This window comes from Cupressus sempervirens, chromosome 7, assembly GCF_028749045.1.
Source record: "Cupressus sempervirens isolate cs-2001-9-10 chromosome 7, ASM2874904v1, whole genome shotgun sequence".
In the NCBI taxonomy this organism is placed as follows: domain Eukaryota; kingdom Viridiplantae; phylum Streptophyta; class Pinopsida; order Cupressales; family Cupressaceae; genus Cupressus; species Cupressus sempervirens.
The window spans coordinates 675,186,255-675,206,653 of record NC_143124.1 but is presented as its reverse complement, the minus strand read 5'-3'; the positions used below and the strand labels follow the sequence as shown (position 1 = coordinate 675,206,653).

The 20,399-nt window shown below is 37.8% G+C and overlaps 1 protein-coding gene across 1 annotated transcript in view; it reads left to right on the top strand.

The window, feature by feature from the left end:
- Nucleotides 1–20,008, top strand: part of LOC149548465 (3-methyl-2-oxobutanoate hydroxymethyltransferase 1, mitochondrial-like) — a 45,596-nt gene extending 25,588 nt beyond the window's left edge. The window contains exons 2-7 of the mRNA XM_089792525.1: nucleotides 17,490–17,925; nucleotides 18,034–18,179; nucleotides 18,436–18,642; nucleotides 18,744–18,890; nucleotides 19,342–19,395; nucleotides 19,597–20,008. Of these exons, the coding sequence (XP_089648651.1) occupies nucleotides 17,523–17,925; nucleotides 18,034–18,179; nucleotides 18,436–18,642; nucleotides 18,744–18,890; nucleotides 19,342–19,395; nucleotides 19,597–19,827 (1,188 nt within the window). The 5' untranslated portion in view covers nucleotides 17,490–17,522 and the 3' untranslated portion in view covers nucleotides 19,828–20,008. The remainder of the gene's footprint in view (nucleotides 1–17,489; nucleotides 17,926–18,033; nucleotides 18,180–18,435; nucleotides 18,643–18,743; nucleotides 18,891–19,341; nucleotides 19,396–19,596) is intronic.
- Nucleotides 20,009–20,399: the final 391 nt, after the last annotated feature.

The following is a 20,399-nucleotide window of genomic DNA, read 5'->3' as shown; positions in this document are numbered from 1 at the left end:
GAGGAAAATCTGCAAATCGTAACTTTTTCTGGTTGTTTTTCTTCTACAAATAATGAGCTTCTAGGGTCGTTTTGTTTGCTCACACATCTGCAATCGCTAGTTAGGCATTTTTTTTTTGCAACTCCAATTTGTAACGCGCGGCCAACAACCTCTTCAAAAAAAAGGGTTGTTTTTTACTCTTTTTTGGTATAGATTGTGTCGTGACTTGTCTATATTGACGTCTCTGCCCAAAAACAACCTTAGCTCGGCTGTTTGCAACCTTAGATCACAATTTTTTGGCCTCCAAAACTCCATTTTTCTACAAATTCAAGCTTTCATGGCTGCCACCTAATTTTTGACCTCGATTTTTTTTATTACAAATTCTTGGTGAGTTTTTTGAGAGCTCAATTGGATTATCAATCATATTTTCTGGGTGCCTCGATTTTTGTGCCTCAATTTTCGAGCCAATAGATCCAAAAACGGACAACATTTTTTGTGGGTTTTTCGAGCTCTCTTCTGGGATTTCCTTTGAATTTTTTGGGTCTTCCATTTTTTTGCCTCAAAGAACGCACCTTCACAAATTTCCACATTTTTCATTGAAAAATGTGTCATGGCATCTCTGACAAACATTTTGCTCGAGCACAACTCAAAATTCAATGCTTGAAATTATGGCACTTGGAAGTAGCGGATCATTGCAATTTTTGAATATCAAAATACTGATCAAATTGTTCTGGATGTTATGAAGCGTCCGACTGCTCCTAGTACTGATTAGGTAATTTGGGATCTAAATAATCGAGAGGTAGTGATGCTTCTCAAATTATCTGTGGCTAATAATCAGCTCTCTCAGATTCCATCCCGCAAGACAACTGCTAAGATATGGGCACATCTCAAAGGTCTTCATAAGACTTCTGACAAAAGCAGAGCTTTTTTCTTGAAGAACACTATTTTCTATTATCATGGATGAGCGAACCTTGCTCCAAGCTCACCTGAATAGGTATCATGAAATCTGTGATCAGTTGCTTGCCATCGGTTGCAAAAATGGAGGAAGAGGATATTATGCTTATCACTCTTCGAAGTTTACCAAAGTCCTATGAGAATTTTATTGAGACTCTCAACATCATGTCTTATGGTGTTGATTTGAAGTTCACCAATCTCTACACACTTCTTTAGCAAGATCGGTGGAAACAACAGTTCGGTAGCAGCTCCAGCTCTAACTCCATACAGCAAGCCTTTGCTGCTAAATCCTTTCAGAAGGATAAAAGCAAGTTTCAGCAGTCATCTCAACAGAAGTTTTCTGCTCTAGCTTCAGACGGTTCCTTGAAGAACATTCATTGCAACTATTGCCACAAGTTTGGGCATATGAAAGTTGAATGTCGGAAATGCTTAGCTACACAATCTATGCAATCTGGTTTGCAACCCAAAGCGAATAGTGCAAAGCACATTGAGCAGACAGAATCTGCCTTTACACTTTCATGGCTAAAAGACTTGTAGATCATGTGAAGTCGTCTGCCTAGTACATTGATTCAGGTGCTCTCATCACTTCACCCCGTAGAGACTAGTTCACTGACTACCAGCCTTACACAGATTCTTTTATTTTTGGTGACGGAGAAGAGTACACCATTGTCAGCAAAGGCAACATTTAGATTCAATCTGTTGGAGGAATCTCATTTTCCTCGATGTGTACTATGTTCCAATGATGGAACTAAATCTAGTCTCAGTCAGTTAGTTACTGCGACATTCTCTACACTTGAATGTCACCTTCAATTCACATCAGTGCCCCATCACTAATCGGGTGACTCAGTCTACTGTTGCAGTGGGTCTTGAGGAACATGGTCTTTTCTGCCTTACTGATTTTGGTGATTCTCAGGACTTAGCTATGGTTGCTTGGCGGTCTTCTGTTAGCACACTTTGGCATCGGCGATATAGACACTTAAATGTGCATTATCTCTCACAGCTTGCTCGGGATGAGCTTGTTCTTGGATTGCCAGAGATTTAGACTCAACAGCTTGGAGTTTGTGATGCATGCCAGGCTGGGAAGCAACATCGTACACCTTTCACAAGTGGCGATTCATGGCGAGCTTCTCTTCTCAGTTACTTCGGTTTGTTTATGCTGATATCTGTGGCCCTATGACCACTCCTGTTCTTGGATCCAAGTATTTTCTGTTGTTTGTTGATGATTTCAGTAGAAAAATGTGAGTGTATTTTATTAAAAAGAAATGAGATGCATTTCTTTTATTTTAGAAGTTTAAACCTTTAGTTGAAAAAGAGTCTGGGAAATCTATTATTACTCATAGATTAGACAATGGGGGGAGTTTTGTTCTAATGATTTCTCTAGCTTCTTGGATAATCATGGCATCAAATGCCAGTTAACCACACCTCACACACCACAACAGAACAATGTAGTTGAATGAGGGAACAAAACAATCACCAAGATGGCTCAATCTATGCTTGAACACAGACATGTTCCAAAGAAGTTCTGGTAAGAAGCAGTTAACACTATGGTTTATCTGTTGAACCGGTCACTCACTATGGCGGTCTAAGGTAAAACTCCGGAAGAGGTCTAGTTAGGTTGCAAGCCCAGAATCAGTCACCTGAAGGTTTTTGGCTCCCTTGCTTTTGTTTGGATCCTTGATGTGTCACGCACCAAGTTTGATGCCAAGAGTTAGAAATTCATGCTTGCTAGATATAGTAGTCCTCACAAAGCCTGTTGCTTGATCAACATTGAGACATCTCGTCTCATCTACAGTCATGATGTAGTCTTTGATGAGTAGCGAGGGCCTTTCATGCCTATTTCTCTCGTTCTTGATCCAAAAAACCAGCCTATGAAGGCTCGTGATTTGGGAGTTAGGCTTCCATTAAGTCCACCTAATGGGAGGGCTCTTGCAGCTCCAGTTATACTAGTGATCCCTATACAGACACCTCCAGCTTCTCCTGTAGGATCACGTCGATTTGTAGATGCTTCACCTGAGTTTGCTCCAAATTCTTCTGATGAGGAACCTAATCACCAAGCATCTCCTGATACTGATGTTGGTCATTCTCCTCTCCGGCCTAAGTGGTGGGCTAAGACACTTGCTGATCTTCAAGATGATGAGCTCATTGATAGGAGAACTGCTCGGAAAAAGAGCAACCGTACACAGTCTGTTAACTTTTCTCCCATGGCCAATATTAATAGTGTGTTTGAACCTCAAACATATTCTGAGGCTAAAGGAATTCCAAAGTGGGAACATGCCATGACATTTGAACACCAGAGCTTGCTGAAGAATAACACCTGGGTCCTTTCCAATTTTCCATCAGGTAAGAAACTCTGTTGGGTGGATATTTTGCAATCGACAGTTTGGGTAAAATCCAGTCGCAAAATAGGATGACCAGCCACAGTGTGTGAGACAAAGCCTCTCCTACCTTAAAGGGAAGGCTCCCCCTTCTCGCCATTCCTTGGATCAACTCAAGGTAAGTAAGAAGTCGAGAGATTTTGTAAAAAAAGTGTTACCAATATCCTTTCTTCTTAACTTTCAAGAAAGAATCCACTTACTCATAGAGCGAGTAATGGGCAGGGTGAATCTCTAACTACACTTATATCAAGAGCTAGAAACAGTGACACTGATAAACCTTCACTAACTCAAAGGCTAGCTGAAAATGTATCGGTTTGGCTCAAAGTCCAGTCATACTTCTATATGGAAAAACTTTACAATTAGGGCAGAAAGACTCCTAAAAGTAAGAATAACTTAACTATTTTGTGAATTAAGAAAGAAGTATAAGCTACAAACAAAGCTTCTAGCTATATATTTCCACAATTTCTCCTGGTCAAAGCTTTGACTCCAATTGCTTCTTAACTCTCTTATATTCAATTCGCAAGATACGATTACCAAGAACACAAGATAACATGAATCAAAGATAAATTAGATGAATTATAGACAAAGCTTATAACTCACACAAGTAACAATCTCACTTAATCAAAGTTAAGTCTCAAATGCTCCTTTGTATTCACTTTTCTCTCAAAATAGTGCTACACAAACAAAGTTTTGCTAGCACAATTTCTCCAGAGCTCTCTTGCATAAAGATAAAGATAGAAGATGATTTTTATAATGAGGGGGCACTCCTTTATATAGGCATAGGAGTTGAGAAAAAGGTGGAGGAAAAAGTGGGAGCAACTCAACCAACTTTGACCTAGTCTAACGAGAAGATAAATTATAGGGTTACATGCAACTGCACATGCAACTTGCATTACATCTTTTCATACACATGTAACTCACATTACATGTAATTACACATCTTCATGTAATACCTCCTCTTCAATTACAAACATGAAAAAAAAGAAAGAAAGAAAGACAGAAGAGAATTTAGGGATAGTCTTAGAAGGCTTTGTACTTGGTGATGCTATCTCGGATGATCAGAGGATCAGAAGGTCATGTATTTTGTGCCACTTCAATCACCTTGATAACTATGATCTTGCATCTTTTGATACCCTTTGACTCTCTTCGATGAATTGTCTGCTGTCATTTAAAATCTTGATGTGATCAAGTTTTTCTCGTTCAAGTTGTCGTGAATTATCCTTTGTGGATTGGCACATTCTGGATTCTTTGACACTTTGAAAACCTTCTTGACAATGTCTGGATGTAAACTTGGAATAACTTTCCATCAACACCTTTAACTCTTTTTTTAAGTAAAGTGTTTGGTGCATGGGAATGCGTACAAATGGAGATTGTTGATTCTTAAACGTAACTTAGGGTCTTCAAGACATTATTGCATGAAAAATGATTACATGTAAGTGCAACATGTAACAAGGGATTAAGGATGAGATGGAATGCAAAGGTGGATGGAAGAATGAGCTTTTACATGTAAGTGCGAATGAAAGATAAGATGCAAAGCATGGGAAGATTTGTAAACATGTATTTTCTCATGGAGGTGCGAATGCATATGGAGAGATGGAAATGGAAAATGGAATTTGAGGGAGAATGAACTTTATAGTCATCTTTGGTGAAAAGGTGAAGTCAAAGTACATGAAAGATGAAAATGACATTTTTTTGACTTTTCAAAAAGTGACTTTTAATCAAAATCGGACCTTTGAGATGCAATTGCATGTAAGACATTTCGTGTAATTGTGTCGTGTGAATGGATGTGGAAAGTGAGATGAATGAAAATAGAAGCGGAAAATGAGATTACATGCATGTGCGGATGGTAAATGAGATGAAAAACATGTAATCGCATTTGTCAAATGAGATGCGAAGCATTGTGACATGGAAAATGGAAGTGGAATGTGATGATGCTTTCGCATGAAGTGAAGCAACAAGTTCTTGGAAAAGAGCTTGTAACTTCTCCAAAGTGGAGAAAACCAGCAAGCAAGTACAAAACACAAAAAGTCAAAAGAAAAACTTGCCTTTGGAGAGTGACTCAAATGTGTTAAGATGCAAAACATTTCAACACAAATTCGAATTTGGAATTTGGGGAAATTCCAAAAGTGTGAAAATGAGAGTTTTCATCATTTTTAAAGGCAAAATGCACCTTTCATGGCATATATATGGACAAGTGTGCATTAACAAGCCATAATATGCATGGAAATAGCAAGATAAGCATGAATTGATAAGCAAGTTTGAAAATGTCCACTTACTTGGAGGTTAAAAAGCCAAAATAGCAAGAATCATAGACTTTGAAGACCAATTCTCCTCAAAATCCGGATTCTCAAACAATAATTTGACTTTTTCCGTACTTGCATTCAACAAATATTAATGAGAAATAAAGGTCAAATTTGACAAGAAAGTGCCAAATACATGGTCTCCAAAGACAATATCATGCATTTAAAACTCAAAAACAATCCCTCTTGATTAAAGGTATGGGCTGGAAATGTCATTTTTTGAACAAAAAATGACATTTTAATGCAAAAATTTGGGCCGTTTTTGCAAAAACGTGGCAAAAAAATGCAAAAACGACTTCCCCAAATGCTAATACATGGATCCAAATACAAAAAAGTGACTTCGAAACGCAAAAAAGTGGATAAAAACCCCAATTTTTTGAGCATTTTTAGCAAAAACGTGATTCATAAAAGGCATAATATGAGTCGTTCTTCACTTCCAAATGCAAAAACATGGCCCTTGATGTACTGCCAATGATTGAATATGCCAAAATGCCTCTTTTCCTTACAAAAATGTGATTTAAATCACTCAAAATAGATTTATTTGAAGATTTTTCCAAAAATGTGCCCTTCGAAGGAGTTTGAAAAAAAGTTTTTTAGCAAGATAAATCCATTTTTCAATGTTGGAAAATCCATGGCTAAGCAAAAACGACCCTAGTAGAGAAGATCTCATGCAAAACCATCAAGTAAATCTCTCACAATGAGCAAGGTCGGGTCCTTGGAGAGCAAATACACGTGTTCTTCCAAAATCAGACCTTTTGGAGTGATATGCATGTTTTAAACTATGTTTTTGATCAAAATCGGACCTTTTGGAGTAACTTGCATATTTTTAAAACTCTCAACAAAGAAAATTGAACCTTTTGGAGTGCATAACACATTTTAAAATATGCATATGGTCAAAATCAGAACTTTTGGGGTGCAATGCATATTTTAAGTTGTATCTCACTTTTTTGATGCAATGACACAAAAAGTCACCTTTTGATCTAATGACACCAAAAAGGTCCACTTTTGATATCCTTTTGATGTAATGACATCAAAAAAGTACACTTATGTTTTCAAGTTAAACTTCATATGTAATGACATGTAAAATGTCCACTTTTGATGACTTTAAGCCATTTTAAAAACATATATTCATTTAATTTCATTAAAATGTTTTTGAAATATAAAGCGACCAAAACAAGGGGGTCGACCCTTACAAAAAGAAAGCTGGTAACCAACAGACTACCAGCAAACACCTACAGAATAAAAAAGAGGCAACACAGCCATATACTATACTAACCAACAAAATCCAGCGAGAAGTAAGCAAGACTAACATAAGTTTATAATGATCAAACCATCTAAAATCGTTCAGAATAATCACTGTTGGCAAAAGTAAGCCAACTCGATCCAAAAACAACACACAACCAATAACAACAACATCTAAACTACAGTACTAAAACTTTAAAGTTCCGAATAAAAAACTGTTGGCATAAATAGGCCAACCCAAGTCTTAGTAATAGCTGAAAACCAGCAAACTATGTAGCAGTAGAAAACAAAAGAAACCAGGATCATTAGAGCCCCTAAGAAATAGCCAAATTATTTCTCATCTTTTTCCTTTCCTTTCCCGGCTAGAAGAACTCGAGCCTAGTCATCAGCAAAAAACTTATAGAGGAGCTTATTATCTTCCATGTACATCCCCAAGTCATCCTTCTCCTGTGCCAGCAATTGGAGGGTGGTAGCAGCTGCATGAGTGACCTTCAGTGCAAATTTAGAGAATGTGTAGAATCCCTCCTCCAAGGTTTTGACTTTTGTTTCTAGCTGTGCAGTCTTTTCATTTTATTCCTCTTCTTTTTTCTTACTTTCTTTATCCACCTTTCCAGTCCCCTCATTAGTCGTTGCCAGTTGGTTTTCATCTTGCAAAAGTTGAGGGTTAGTAAAGACATTACATTTTTTCTTAACCGGAGAGGAAATTGTGATGGGGTGTCCACTTTGTTACTGTCCTTGCAGAAAGTAATGGGCTGGAGAGTGAAGCTGGCCGACACATGAGTCTCGGTGGTAATGTCTTTACCAGCCGATGCCTGGATATTACCAGCAGACACTTGGGTATTATCCACCGAGTTCTCACTTTTTTCTTTTTTCCCTTTCTCTTTTTCTCTCGAAGTCAAAGAAATTCTCCTCCTTCAACTCCCTTTCATTGTTCTCCGAACTCTCCTCTTCCTCCTCTTCTACCCTATATCTTTTGGACTTTTGTTTATACCTAGCTTGGGTTTTAGCAAGCCTTCCTGACCTCCTACCCTTTCCTCCTCCCTCCTCTTTCGAATCCTCAACTTCCACCTCCATAGGTTTTTCAACCTTAATTTTTTTATAACCCTTTTGTTCAATGGCCGACTTTGATTTTTTCTTTTTTTTATTATCAATGGCCGACTTTGATTTTTTCTTTTTTTTATTATCTCCGCTAGCGGAGGGTCATGGGGTGTAGATTTTGGTACTTGTGCTAATGCTCGAGGGAGGGGGGAATTCCAGTGGTGGCACTGGTTATCAACCACTATAACCCTAGGGGGACAGAGGGCAAGGTGGAATTGATATAGTCTAAAAATAAGGCGTTGGTGGATAATGCTAAAATTTTGACCCTTACTCCTTTTTTCCTTAACATCACCAACTATATCCTCCAGAGAATGTAAAAGAAAAAACGGAATAGAAATGAAATCCCTCTTTCTAAAATGATTGAGCAGGGGAAAGTGATAGTAGTAGTAAACTCCAAACCTGTTTTCCAATGTAAGGTATTTCATGATCACTAGGCAAACGTCGTCCCACAGAGCCAGTAGCTTATCCCTCTTGAATCCTCCCCTATAACGCATTGGTTACTTTAATGAGACAAACAATATTTATATATCATATTAAAAAATAACACATAAATATCATTTAAAAAGTAACATTTAAATGAGCATTTGATTTAAAAATCAAAAATTAAATTGAAACTATATAGTTTATATAGTGACTTTAAGTGAAAAATTAAATGATATAGTAACTTAAAAACATAATATAAAGTGAATTTAAGTTATATTTTTCAAAAAGTGAATGTTAAATTGAAAACATAACATGATATTTTTAATTCGTGCTGTTGCATCAAAAAAGTCCACTTTCAAGGTACTAAAATGACCATAACCCTTGATTGACAATTTCTATTACGCTCTAGGTTAGACCAAATCGAAGGGAAAACTGAAAGGCATGACACGAGTGAAACCAAAGGAGTAAAAAAACAACAAATACAAATTTAAAAACAAAGAAAATGACAATGAAGGCCTCAAAAATCAAGCATAGGTTTGACAGAAAGCAAAACGAAAAAGATTTGACAAAAACCTTTAGTAAAACAATTTGATATACGAATTGGAGTTGATTGATCGATCAATATTAAACAATTGAATATCAAATTCAAACTTAGAGATACACGAAACTAGCTTGAAAAAGTTTCATGCTATTGCCAACATTTTGTGGTGATAAAATGCAGGACAACAAACCCATTGGCTGCAAATGGGTTTATAAAATCTAATACAAATCAGATGATACTTTGGATAAGTACAAAGCTCATTTAGTTGTGAAGGCCTTTTCTCAGCATTAGGGCATTGATAATGAGGAAACCTTTTCTCCTACTGCAAAGATGAGCACAATTAGATTAGTTCTAGCCATGGCAGCACAGTTTGGCTGGAAGGTCTATCAAATGGACGTAAAGAGTGTTTTCTTGAATGGTGATCTCCACGAAGAGGTCTACATGACATAACCTCCTAGTTTCAAGGTTGCTAGTAAAGATCATTAGGTTCTCAGATTGGTAAAAGCTCTCTATGGCTTAGCGCAGGCCCCTTGGGCATGGTACATAAAAATAGATAAGTACCTTAGTGATCAAGACTTCTAGAGGAGTTCTTTAGACTCAAAGTTGTACATCAAGACTACTGACAGTGACATTATCCTTCTGGTCATTTATGTGGACGATTTGATCACCATTGACAGTTCGACATCTTTGATTCAAGGAATCAAACAAAATTTATGCTTATCTTTTGATATGACTGACCTTGGGCTCATGCATTATTGCCTAGGTGTTGAGGTTTGACAATAGTCTTTTGGTATATTCATCTCTCAGTCCAAATATGCCAAGGCTCTATTAGACAAATTCCATATGCAGGATTGCAAGCCTACATCTACACCTATGGAGAAAGGTCTCAAGTTATTTGCCAAGTCTGATTCTCCTTCCGTTGATGATACTACATATAGGCAACTAGTAGGCAACCTCATCTACCTCTCTACTACTAGGCGTGATATCAACTTCGTAGTCAACTATATCTCTCGCTTTATGACAAATGCTAAGGCTGATCATTGGATGACAGCAAAGCGTGTGCTTCATTATGTTAACAACACTTCAAATTATGGACTTCTATACTTTTGAAGTTCTACTCCTAGACTCAATGGGTTCACAGATTCAGATTGGGCAGGCTTGATTGACGATAAAAGTCAACTTCTGGATATGTGTTCAATTTGGGATCCGATGCAGTCACATGGGCCAGTAAGAAGCAACGGGCAGTTTCTCTCTCGTTTATAGAGGCCGAATACAGAGGTACTGTTAAGGCAGGATGTGAAATTGTTTAGCTTCGTTGGATGCTTGAGGATATGCAGATGTCACCAACAGGGCCGACTACTCTGTTTGTTGATAACGAAGGCGTTATCAATTTAGTGCAAAATTTAGTCTTCCATGAGCGAACCAAGCATGTGTATGTTCACTATCACTACATATGACAACTGGTTGAAGACAGGACAATAGATTTGCAGTATGTTCCTACCTCAGATCAAACTACAGACATTCTCACCAAGCCTCTTGGTCCTGATGAGCTTGTCAAATTCAGAGGATAGCTTGGTGTTGTAGATAGATTAACCATCAAGGGAGGGTATTATGATAATAGATAAATGTCTATTATTAGTTAATGGTAATCTATTGTGAATATTACAATGTTTCTAATATTTAGTGAGTTGTAGCTTTTTTAGCTTTCGTTCAGCTAGAATAAAATGTTTCTATTCTTTACGATCGTTTTCTAAGGAAACATCATTCCATTCTTTTGTATATAATGACCTCTCGGTCTCTGTTAATAACAAGCAAGTATTTTACCAATTACTTCGTAATGTGATCTAGGGATGAGTAGAATCCTCCCTTTGTAGATGATCAACTCATTTGCAAGGTTATATCTATTGTCCTAAATATTGCCATCCATAGTTCAAAATCGTGCAAGTATATTGCTGATATAGTGAATTCTCATGAGAAGCTGAGGCTTGCAAGAAACCACATAGTTTTTGTGCGAGATTTTTGAGACGATAAACTTGCCACTTCTCAATGATAATTAAACAACTTCTCACAGGCTTCACCAATAAAACCAGGATGCCTAGCAAGATGCAAAAATAGTTATCATTTGCAGTGTTCAGCGTTTTGGAGAGTGGAGAAGGGTTTAGGAGGAAAATAGTGTGTGGCAGCGATCTAGAGCAATTGCAAGTGGATTAGGAGGGGAATCAAAGCGGATTTGAAGCGCTTTTCAAGCTTATTTTGTTACTTATTGCATTTATGTATATCTAGATCAGCTTGCTTGGTTTATTTATTCATTTTCTAACTCATTAGATGCATCTACTTATTGAATTTTGCAAAAAAGTAATATTTTAAATTAAATTGAAGTCATTTTAAAAATTCTCGATATTTTCTTGAGAAGTTACCACTTTATCTTTGATATTTGCGAGAAACATTTTTTTGCCTCATTGATAAATGACAAAGAACGAGATTTTGAACTATGCTACCATCAACACTACTAGTTGCTCACTGATCACTGGCATACTCTGTAATGACCAAGCGTCTCCATTCCTCAAATATCTCTATAAACACACAAGTGGGGTCTCCATGAAAATTTGTCAACAACTACATCCTGTGCACCCTTAATATAGGAAATATTAAAATCATAGGATTGAAGTTTTCTAACCCACTATTGTTGCCTCTTATTAAGATCCTATTGTCCAAGGAAATGCTTTACGCTATTATGATCTGTTTTTGATGCAAAATTTGCTAGCAACTAAGTATTGCTTGAATTTGGCCAAGACATGAATAATGGCCAACATCTCCTTATCATGCACAGTAAATGATCTCTCACGATCCTTGAGCTCCCTTCTCTCAAATGCAATGGAACGGCGATCCTGGGAAAGAATGACACCAATGCCCTCATCGGAGGCATCACAATGCAACTCAAATGACCCCAAAAAGTTTGGTACTAGTAACATTGGGCATGATGTCATAATTTGTTTGAACTTCTCAAACCACTCTTGTGCCTGAGAAGTCCACTCAAATGCGCTGTTACGGGATAGATCAGTAAGGAGAGTTGTATGACGAGAAACCTACCACAAACTTGTGATAAAATGCACACAACCCAATGAAACCTATGAGTTGTGTAAAGTTCTCTAATATAGGCAAATCTAATATAGCACAGACCGTATCAGGATCCATGTGAACTCCCTCTGCACTGATAATATGTCCAAGATAGAGCAACTTTGTCATATCTTATGCACACTTGGACTCCTTGGTATACAAGGAAGCCCTATCAAGAATATCCAACATTGTATCTTGGTGTACCACATGATCATCCCATGTCTTACTATACACAAGTATATCATCAACGAACACTAGAAAAAACTTCCTCAGATGGTTATGAAAGACTATACTCACAATAAACTGGAATGTAGTTGGGGCATTAGTCAAACCAAATGGCATGACTAAGAACTCAAAGTGATCAAAGTGACACCTAAATATTGTCTCCCCCACATCCTGCTTTCTGACTCTAATATGATGATATCCTGATCTCAAATCAATTTTGGACAAGTAACATGCCCCATGCATCTCATCTATAAGCTCATCAAAGCATGGAATAGGATACTTGTTCTTAGTAGTCCTTCTATTCAACATCAGGTAATCTATGCACATTTTGAGCATACCATCCTTTTTCTTTACCAAAAACAACTGATGAAGCAAAAGGGGATTTACTCCACCTAATATATCCCATAGTGAGCAGCTCTTGAATTATGTTCTCTATCTCATCTTCTAGCTGCTTAGGGTGTTGATAAGGAGTGATTATAACAGGCTTAGTGCCCTCCTTTAGCTCAATAATGTGCTCTATCCCTCTATTAGGTGGCTTGCTAGGTGGTAAGCCATTAAATACTTTATAGAGTATTTAATTCTAAGCTGTTGCATATCTGGATAGTAGGCTGGTTTTTATGTCCCATTAAATGTAGGCAACATCCTACACCCTGTTGCCCAATCAACTGTATCATGATCAACAAGACACTACAACCTTTTGAAAGAAATCAACTTCATATTGCTATTTGTATTAGCTTTAAGGATGTGATTTTTACCATCCTTAATGAACCTCATCTCTATCTTCTTGGTGTTGAGATAAATGTCTTGTGGTGTGTAAACAACTCATACCAAGAACCACATCAATGATGCCCATGCCTACCACATAAAAATATGCCTTGAAAGAATAGTTATACAACTTCATGGCAAGCTCATAAATCATATTGTTACACTTAAGAGTGTAATCATCAATTGCCTGCACTCTAAGGACCTCAAACTCTTTTGTCTTAATTCCCCTCTCAGAGACCAAATGTGAATCAATGAAATTGTGAGTAGCACTTGTATCAAGTAGAGCGATAACATGTTGCCCTACCAAGAGACCACACATCCTAAATGCACCATCCTTTATAATTCTAGAAATGTATACCACCTTAAGCTTAGAACCATTAATCACTTCATCACCATTGCTTGTTGTCTCTTGTTCATTATCAGCTGACTGTTCTAAAAAATAAAAACTCTCTTCCTCATTATAGAACCACTCCATTATCCTTTTTTTACCCTTAGGCTTCAAAGGGCAATCATGTTTTTCATCATTCAAGCCACTACAGTAAAAACTTGTCTCCTCCTTAGATCATTAATAGTCTCTAGATCTAAAGGTTCTGCCATAGGTCTCTTAGAATCAGATTTGTCATCTTTCTTAGGGGATACCTTATTATCATGGGATGAAGTAGAAGGGTTGGAAGCAAACTTTCTTCATGGAGTAGACATCTCAAGGAAGCAATGTAGGTGGATCCAAGGACTTAACCCACCCTCTGAGAGGCTCAACTAATCCCTCCACAAATAGCATAACCCCTCTCCTCTTTGAAATGTCATACACCATCATAGATAGATGCTGAAACTCACAAGTAAATGCCTCAAGCCCCCCTAGCTGTCTCAACTATGCTAGCTCTTAGAAATAAGTCTCAGGGTCCTTTCTATCAGATCTCTCTACTAGCCTATCAACAAATCCTTGGTAGCATACTATTTGATAATGATGTAGTGAAACTAGCCCATGGTACCACTAGTCATGTGCTAACCCGTCCAAATGCACCACAACAAAGTGAATGGCATTCTCTTTAGTCATGGGATGTAAAGAGAGATAAGTGTCGAGCTTATGTATCCAAGCTCTTGCTGTAATCTTTCCACTGCCATCAAAGTGAGTCAAGGTCATCTTGTTGGTTGCTTACTTCAAATTAGTTCGTCTAGGCCTTTGTCTCTCAGGTGCAGGCCTACCTCTATTGTGCTCTTGCTTCTGTGCCAAGAATCTATCAAAGTTTAGATTTTGCTTAATAGACTGTAGTAGAGCATCCCACTTAGCATAATGGGCTACCATATCATCAACAATAGGTACAACCTTAGTCTCAATACTAGCCACATTAGACACAGGTCTCAAAAAGGTAGGTCGTTGTGGCTTGTCCTCATCTCTAGACTTGTGAGAGCTAACTGAAATGCTCCTAATCCCTCTATCTCTGCTCCGTCCTCTAGGGAGAGAATTGTGCTACAAAGTCTTAGATAGTTGCTACAGATTATTGACAACATGATGTTGACATTGTGCAAGATCCCTTAGTGTCTCCCTAGCCTCCCTGTCAATATCAGAACCTGTACCAGCATCCCTATAATTACCTATGCCACCAAAATCATTAGCACCCCTGTCACCTATGGTGCCAAGCTATCGGAACCTGCTAAATTGAGGACATTACAGAGCAATTGGAAGGATGAGCCATAAATGAAGGAATAGCAAATGAATTCTCATCAGCAAGTTAAAGGGTATTTATCAAGTTTTAAAGATAAGTTTGTTGAGGTGGCAGCCATATCCTCAATCCATAAAAGCATGCCAAGTGTCACATGGATACAATTTGACAAAATTATGTCCAGATCATTCAATGTGAAAGATGATGAGGATAAGGAGCACATTTCCCAAGGTGATGAGGTGGCATTGTCTACAATGAGCTCTCTTTGCATTGGTCCATGTGTCATTCATCCTTATCCGGTTGTTATGGATTTGAATTTTCTTATTGGTCCGTGAAGGCAATGTGATTTTTCTATTGGCTGACATAGTGGTGCTTAATTGTAATTCGGTGAGTATTTAATACTTGTAGCGGGTGGTTATGAAAAACCTAATTAGGGCTTATGTTGATTAATATGGGCTATAGATTCTAATTTAATATTGTAATGTTCCCACCTAGATTTCTATTCTTGGCGTACTTGCAAGCTAGTATGATCAAGTGGTAAGACCTTGTGGACAAGATTTGCTATCGATGATCCCCTTACGGTATGCATGTCAAGCTAGAAGAGAAATCAAGGTCATCCGGTGGAGTAGACAGAGTTGTACGGTAGACAACACATGGAATTCATATAGTGTTTCTTTGGGCTACCGTATGGTGAGTCTTAGAAGGTAGGGAGTCGATACGATGAAGGTAGGCTTCTGTACAGTGCAACAAAAAAATCATACAATGTAGCAGTTAGGTCATACAACCAGTATGTCATACTATGTATGGTTTAGGAACAGTGGATTGCCAATGGCAAAGAGTATGAGGGTGTTTCAGAATTGCCAAGCGAAGAGTATGGAAATGTCAATTAGTATATGATAAATCAAACATCAATTACATAGACCATTCATCAATCATGAGAGAACAATCACGAATACATGCAATTTATTGCTGAATAGTAATTATAATTGCAAACAAAGATGATGCTTTGATTTGCCAGATCCAAGTAAGTAATACAAAGAGCGAAATAGGGTAAGGGTTGAATCCCACCAAAGCCGAAATAGCCATGTACTCACAACAAAAGAATAGAGCCCAAACAACTTGGCTCTTGCTTGAAGTTGAGAATAGTGGCCAAGCACAATGCATTTGGCCTCTTCATATTCTAATGTTGCATGGAAGAAGGATTGATCAAGACTAGTCTACGATCTCTTTTCCCATACAACATATTGTTCTTAGGCACTTGCTTGTTGTCGACTCACCACAACATGCCTCATCAGGACATAATGAAATCTCTGCATTGCTTGACTTGAGTAAACATTAATCTGATGGTGAGACTATTGGGCCTTTACCATTTGTAGGGGGGCGGTGATCCATCCTATGATTTGGTGTAATCCCTAGACCACCAAAGATTAACAGGTGTCTACCCACTTTGTAGAAATCATTTGTGTCTGTAGCACGCCGGTGCATCTCTTAGATAATCATCATTGAAAATTGAATGAGCCAATTTTTGTATTTTGTGGTTTAAGTCTTGAGCCTTGAGAGTTAAAATAAAATAAGAGGTGCTTACCATGAGTGTTTGAATGCAAAAAAGGCTGGTGCAAGAATATATGTTGTTTTATCATTTCATCAATAAGAGAATATTGAAATAGAACCAATGCAAGAGCCCATTGGTCCTTTAAATGTGGTTCACACTTGTGTCTTTTGGATGTTGTGAATCACAAATTTCCAGAATTATCTGGAGTAATTATATTATCAGGACTCAGCACACTTCACAAGTCTATGCTTTCTGCTATATCAGAAGAATGGCTGTTAAAATAGAATAAATGAGGTTGGTCTTGACTCTTGAAACATGCTATTTGTATAATAATATCTGTGTTGAACTGGTTGATAAATATGTTTTGAAAGTTAAGAAGCTTGGCTCTCTGGATGCCGATTTCATTTGCAGAAATCATGGCAAATTTATGGAGTTCCTCTCCAGTTTGGAGACTGCTCTTGTTCAGCTTCTGAAACCTTCTTCCCCAGAGTGTCTTCCGATGCCAATCCCATGATCTGTTATTTTTGTGCTTGATAATAATTCTGATTGTCCATCAGAGGCAGAGGAGGGAGGTTCGTATTCAGAAGGTACTTTTCCAGTTATGGAGGATTTGAATCCTTACTTTGATTGTGATTCTGTGGTGGCACCTCCATGAAGGTGTAGGATTTGTTAGACTGTGAGCAGAAAATCCAAACTAGACTATAGTGCTTCTAAGAAGATGAAAGGGAGGAAGTCAGAGGCTGAAAACCTCGAATCGGAGGCAAGAAAGATGTTGAGGAGGGATCCCAGTGGACTATGGATGCTCTCCTTTCTCGGAAGAGTAGAGTTTAGTTTCATTTTGGCATTGTGATTTTAGCTGTTAGCTTCCTACTGTAACAGGCGTTGAATGTTTATTTGTTTCTTCCATCTCTTTTTGGTTCTTTCTCTTCTTCTGGGTTTTGTTCTTATCTGCTTCTATCCAGTTTTTTCGTTTCTTCCTGCATGATGGCTCTTCTGTAACTCTTTTTCCTTTATGATTAGTTAAGAGGGAGTGGGCTCTCACCTCACAGCTTATGGGAAAAAATGTTTTAAATGAAAAATAATATCATAAGGTGGCTTTAAATTTTGAGTTCTCAAGATTCAAAACTCACGTGTAAACATGTGTTGTGATTGTATTATAGTAAAATAGATGGAAACTCTTTGTAACTATATTACTTTACATTGTACCTTGATTCTGGTCTTAATAAATTGTTTATTTTAAGCTTTTTTTTGTTTCAGGACAATTGCTTCCTTGCTTAGGTACTGCTTGAAATGGTCACAAAGCTGCAAAGCTCAAATTTCATGGCTGGTTGTTTACTTGAGTCATTACCACAGTCTCATGCCATACGTTGTAGCCCTTCATTGCCAAAAGAGAAGATGATAACAGTTAATACAAAAAGAATACATCATTTTTGTCAAAATCCATGCAAATTCGAGAAGGATAGGGTTCGTTCGTCAAGCTTGTTGGATGTGCGCTGCATGTCCAATCTTCCAGAAAATACTATTTATGGAGGACCTAAATCCCAATCTCCCTGGAAGAGGATAACTTTGAAGCATCTCTCTGAAAAATATGCAAAAGGAGAGCCAATCACAATGGTTACAGCTTATGATTATCCATCAGCAGTTCATGTTGATCAGGCAGGCATTGATATTTGTTTAGTAGGAGATTCAGCTGGTGAGAGTAGTTTATGATTAAACATTCTATTCTTGAATAAGCTCTTTCTTATTTGGGCTTCCTCTGATGAAACATATTCAGATACCACTTTCTTTTCTATATTTGAAGGAATGGTGGTGCATGGGCATGATACAACTTTACCTGTTACCATAGAGGATATGCTGCTCCACTGTCAAGCAGTTGCCCGTGGAGCAAGACGACCCCTTCTTGTTGGTGATTTGCCATTTGGAAGCTATGAAAAGAGCACAGAGCAGGTGGGGTGATAAATTTTGTGTAGAATTATGGGTTTGTTTCTTTCAAATCTTGTGTTGGAGTGAATGAACTGTATTCAGTGAATTCATATTGCAATTGTTTAGATGTCTCTGCCGGCTTTTTAGGTCACACAATCATTTTCATTTTCATTTTCATTATAAAACTAATATGTTTGCTGTGATTAATTGAGCTTATTAGGACTGCAATATTCTCTCAGCTATAATTTGTAAGATCCGTGGTAATATGTGTGTCTGGTAGGCAGTGGGAACTGCAATCAAGATATTGAAGGAGGGTGGCATGGATGCAATAAAACTTGAAGGAGGTGCATTGTCCAGGGTAATGGCAGCTCAAGCTATAGTTGAGGCAGGCATTGCAGTGATGGGGCATGTGGGGCTTACCCCACAGGCAATAAGTGTTCTTGGTGGCTTTCGTCCTCAGGGTAAAACTGCTGAAAGTGCAATAAAGGTATGCTCACTGAAATTTTATCAGATAGCACTGAAAGTTGTGTTTCGGTCTTATCACCTAGGTGTGTGCATGACAGTATGTATTGATTATCTTCTGTGCAGGTTCTGGAAAGTGCGCTTGCTTTGCAGGATGCTGGCTGCTTCTCAGTTGTACTAGAATGTATGCCATCCCCTGTGGCAGCAGCCGTGACTTCTGCTCTTCAAATCCCTACCATTGGAATTGGAGCAGGGCCATCTTGTAGTGGCCAGGTACCCATACAATTAACTTCTGAAAGAAGACTTTTTGTGCTTTTGGTATAAGTTTATGTTAGTGCAGTCAAATGAAATAGCAAATTGCATGCTTGGTGATACATTATTCTGAGATGTTGCCCAAACAGACATTGGCTACATTTTGCTGCAGAATAATGCAAGCAAATAATAGGAATGCTCCTCTCTTTTATCTTTTAAATGCCAGAGTTAAGGTTCAATAGCTCTTTCGTGTGTGGATATGTTAAGAATTGATATACCATCTTCATCTTTATGAACAGATAATTTTTAAAATTTCATTAACCTTTTCAGTAAGAGATGGAAATTTAACGTTGTTTGTATGTGTTTGTTAAAAAATGCATCTCATGCCTGAGGATGATCTGAAGTAGCATAAGCATTTTTTCTTCCCTCTCAAGGTGGTTCTTCTCATATCTGATGTTGGGTTTGAATTCAGGTCTTAGTATATCATGATTTGCTGGGCATGATGCAACATCCGCACCATGCCAAGGTAAGAGCTGGGCTGTTTTCCTTTTGATTCATTTTTTCTGTGCAAGTGTAATGCCATTTGTCCAGGCTTTCTTTTGTCTAATATTATTGTTTTTAGTAACACCTGTTTTATATCATGTAAGAGGAGACATGAAAGGTTAGAAATAAGTAGATATTAATCTTTATTGAAAGTTTGTTTTGACAATTATCATCTTCCTTGTAGGTTACACCCAAGTTTTGTAAGCAATATGCAAGAATAGGGGATGTGATAAATAAAGCTCTTTCAGAGTATAGGGAGGAGGTTTCTTCCCGGTCATTTCCTTCTGAAATTCACACTCCTTACAGAATTGATCAATCTAACATGGATATGTTTGTCAACGAACTTGAGAGAAGAGGGCTAAGCAAAGCAGCAAGTGCAGCTGTTGTCACATGTGAGAAAGATAATAAAGCCTGAGGGCTGTAATCAAATTTTACCATGCGAGTATTTCAAATTAAAAATTTCTACTCAAATTCAATAAGGAAAAGACCAAATTGAAAACCACAAAATGTCTTAAATTCTCTCATAGTTTGCATTGGCAGATGGTAACCGAGTTAACAATGCACTAGTAATAAAAATGTTTCTTATTTTGATGTAATGCATATTTCACATTCTTATCTTGCAGTGAAATGAAATGAAAGATTTTAATAATGTCTATGATATCAAAGCAGCCTATGGGACCAAGAGCAGCAACAAAGAAGTGACATGCAAACCTAGCCTTGAGACACAAGGGCACCATAGCCTTAGGAAGTTTGTAAGTTCTTCTTGATGTGGTATTTTCTAAAGTGGATCTTGATAAAAAGGTTTGCAGTGTTGTCCAACCTTGCCTCCTTAGACATGGTGCCTTCATAATTGATACAAGTGTTGCAGGCCGAACACTTCATAATGTAGTGTCATTCTGTCTCTACTGCACTATCATTGCAAAATGTGCCTGTTGTTATTTCCAACTTCTCTTTAGGTGTTGACCATCTATTGGTTTCACACTATCC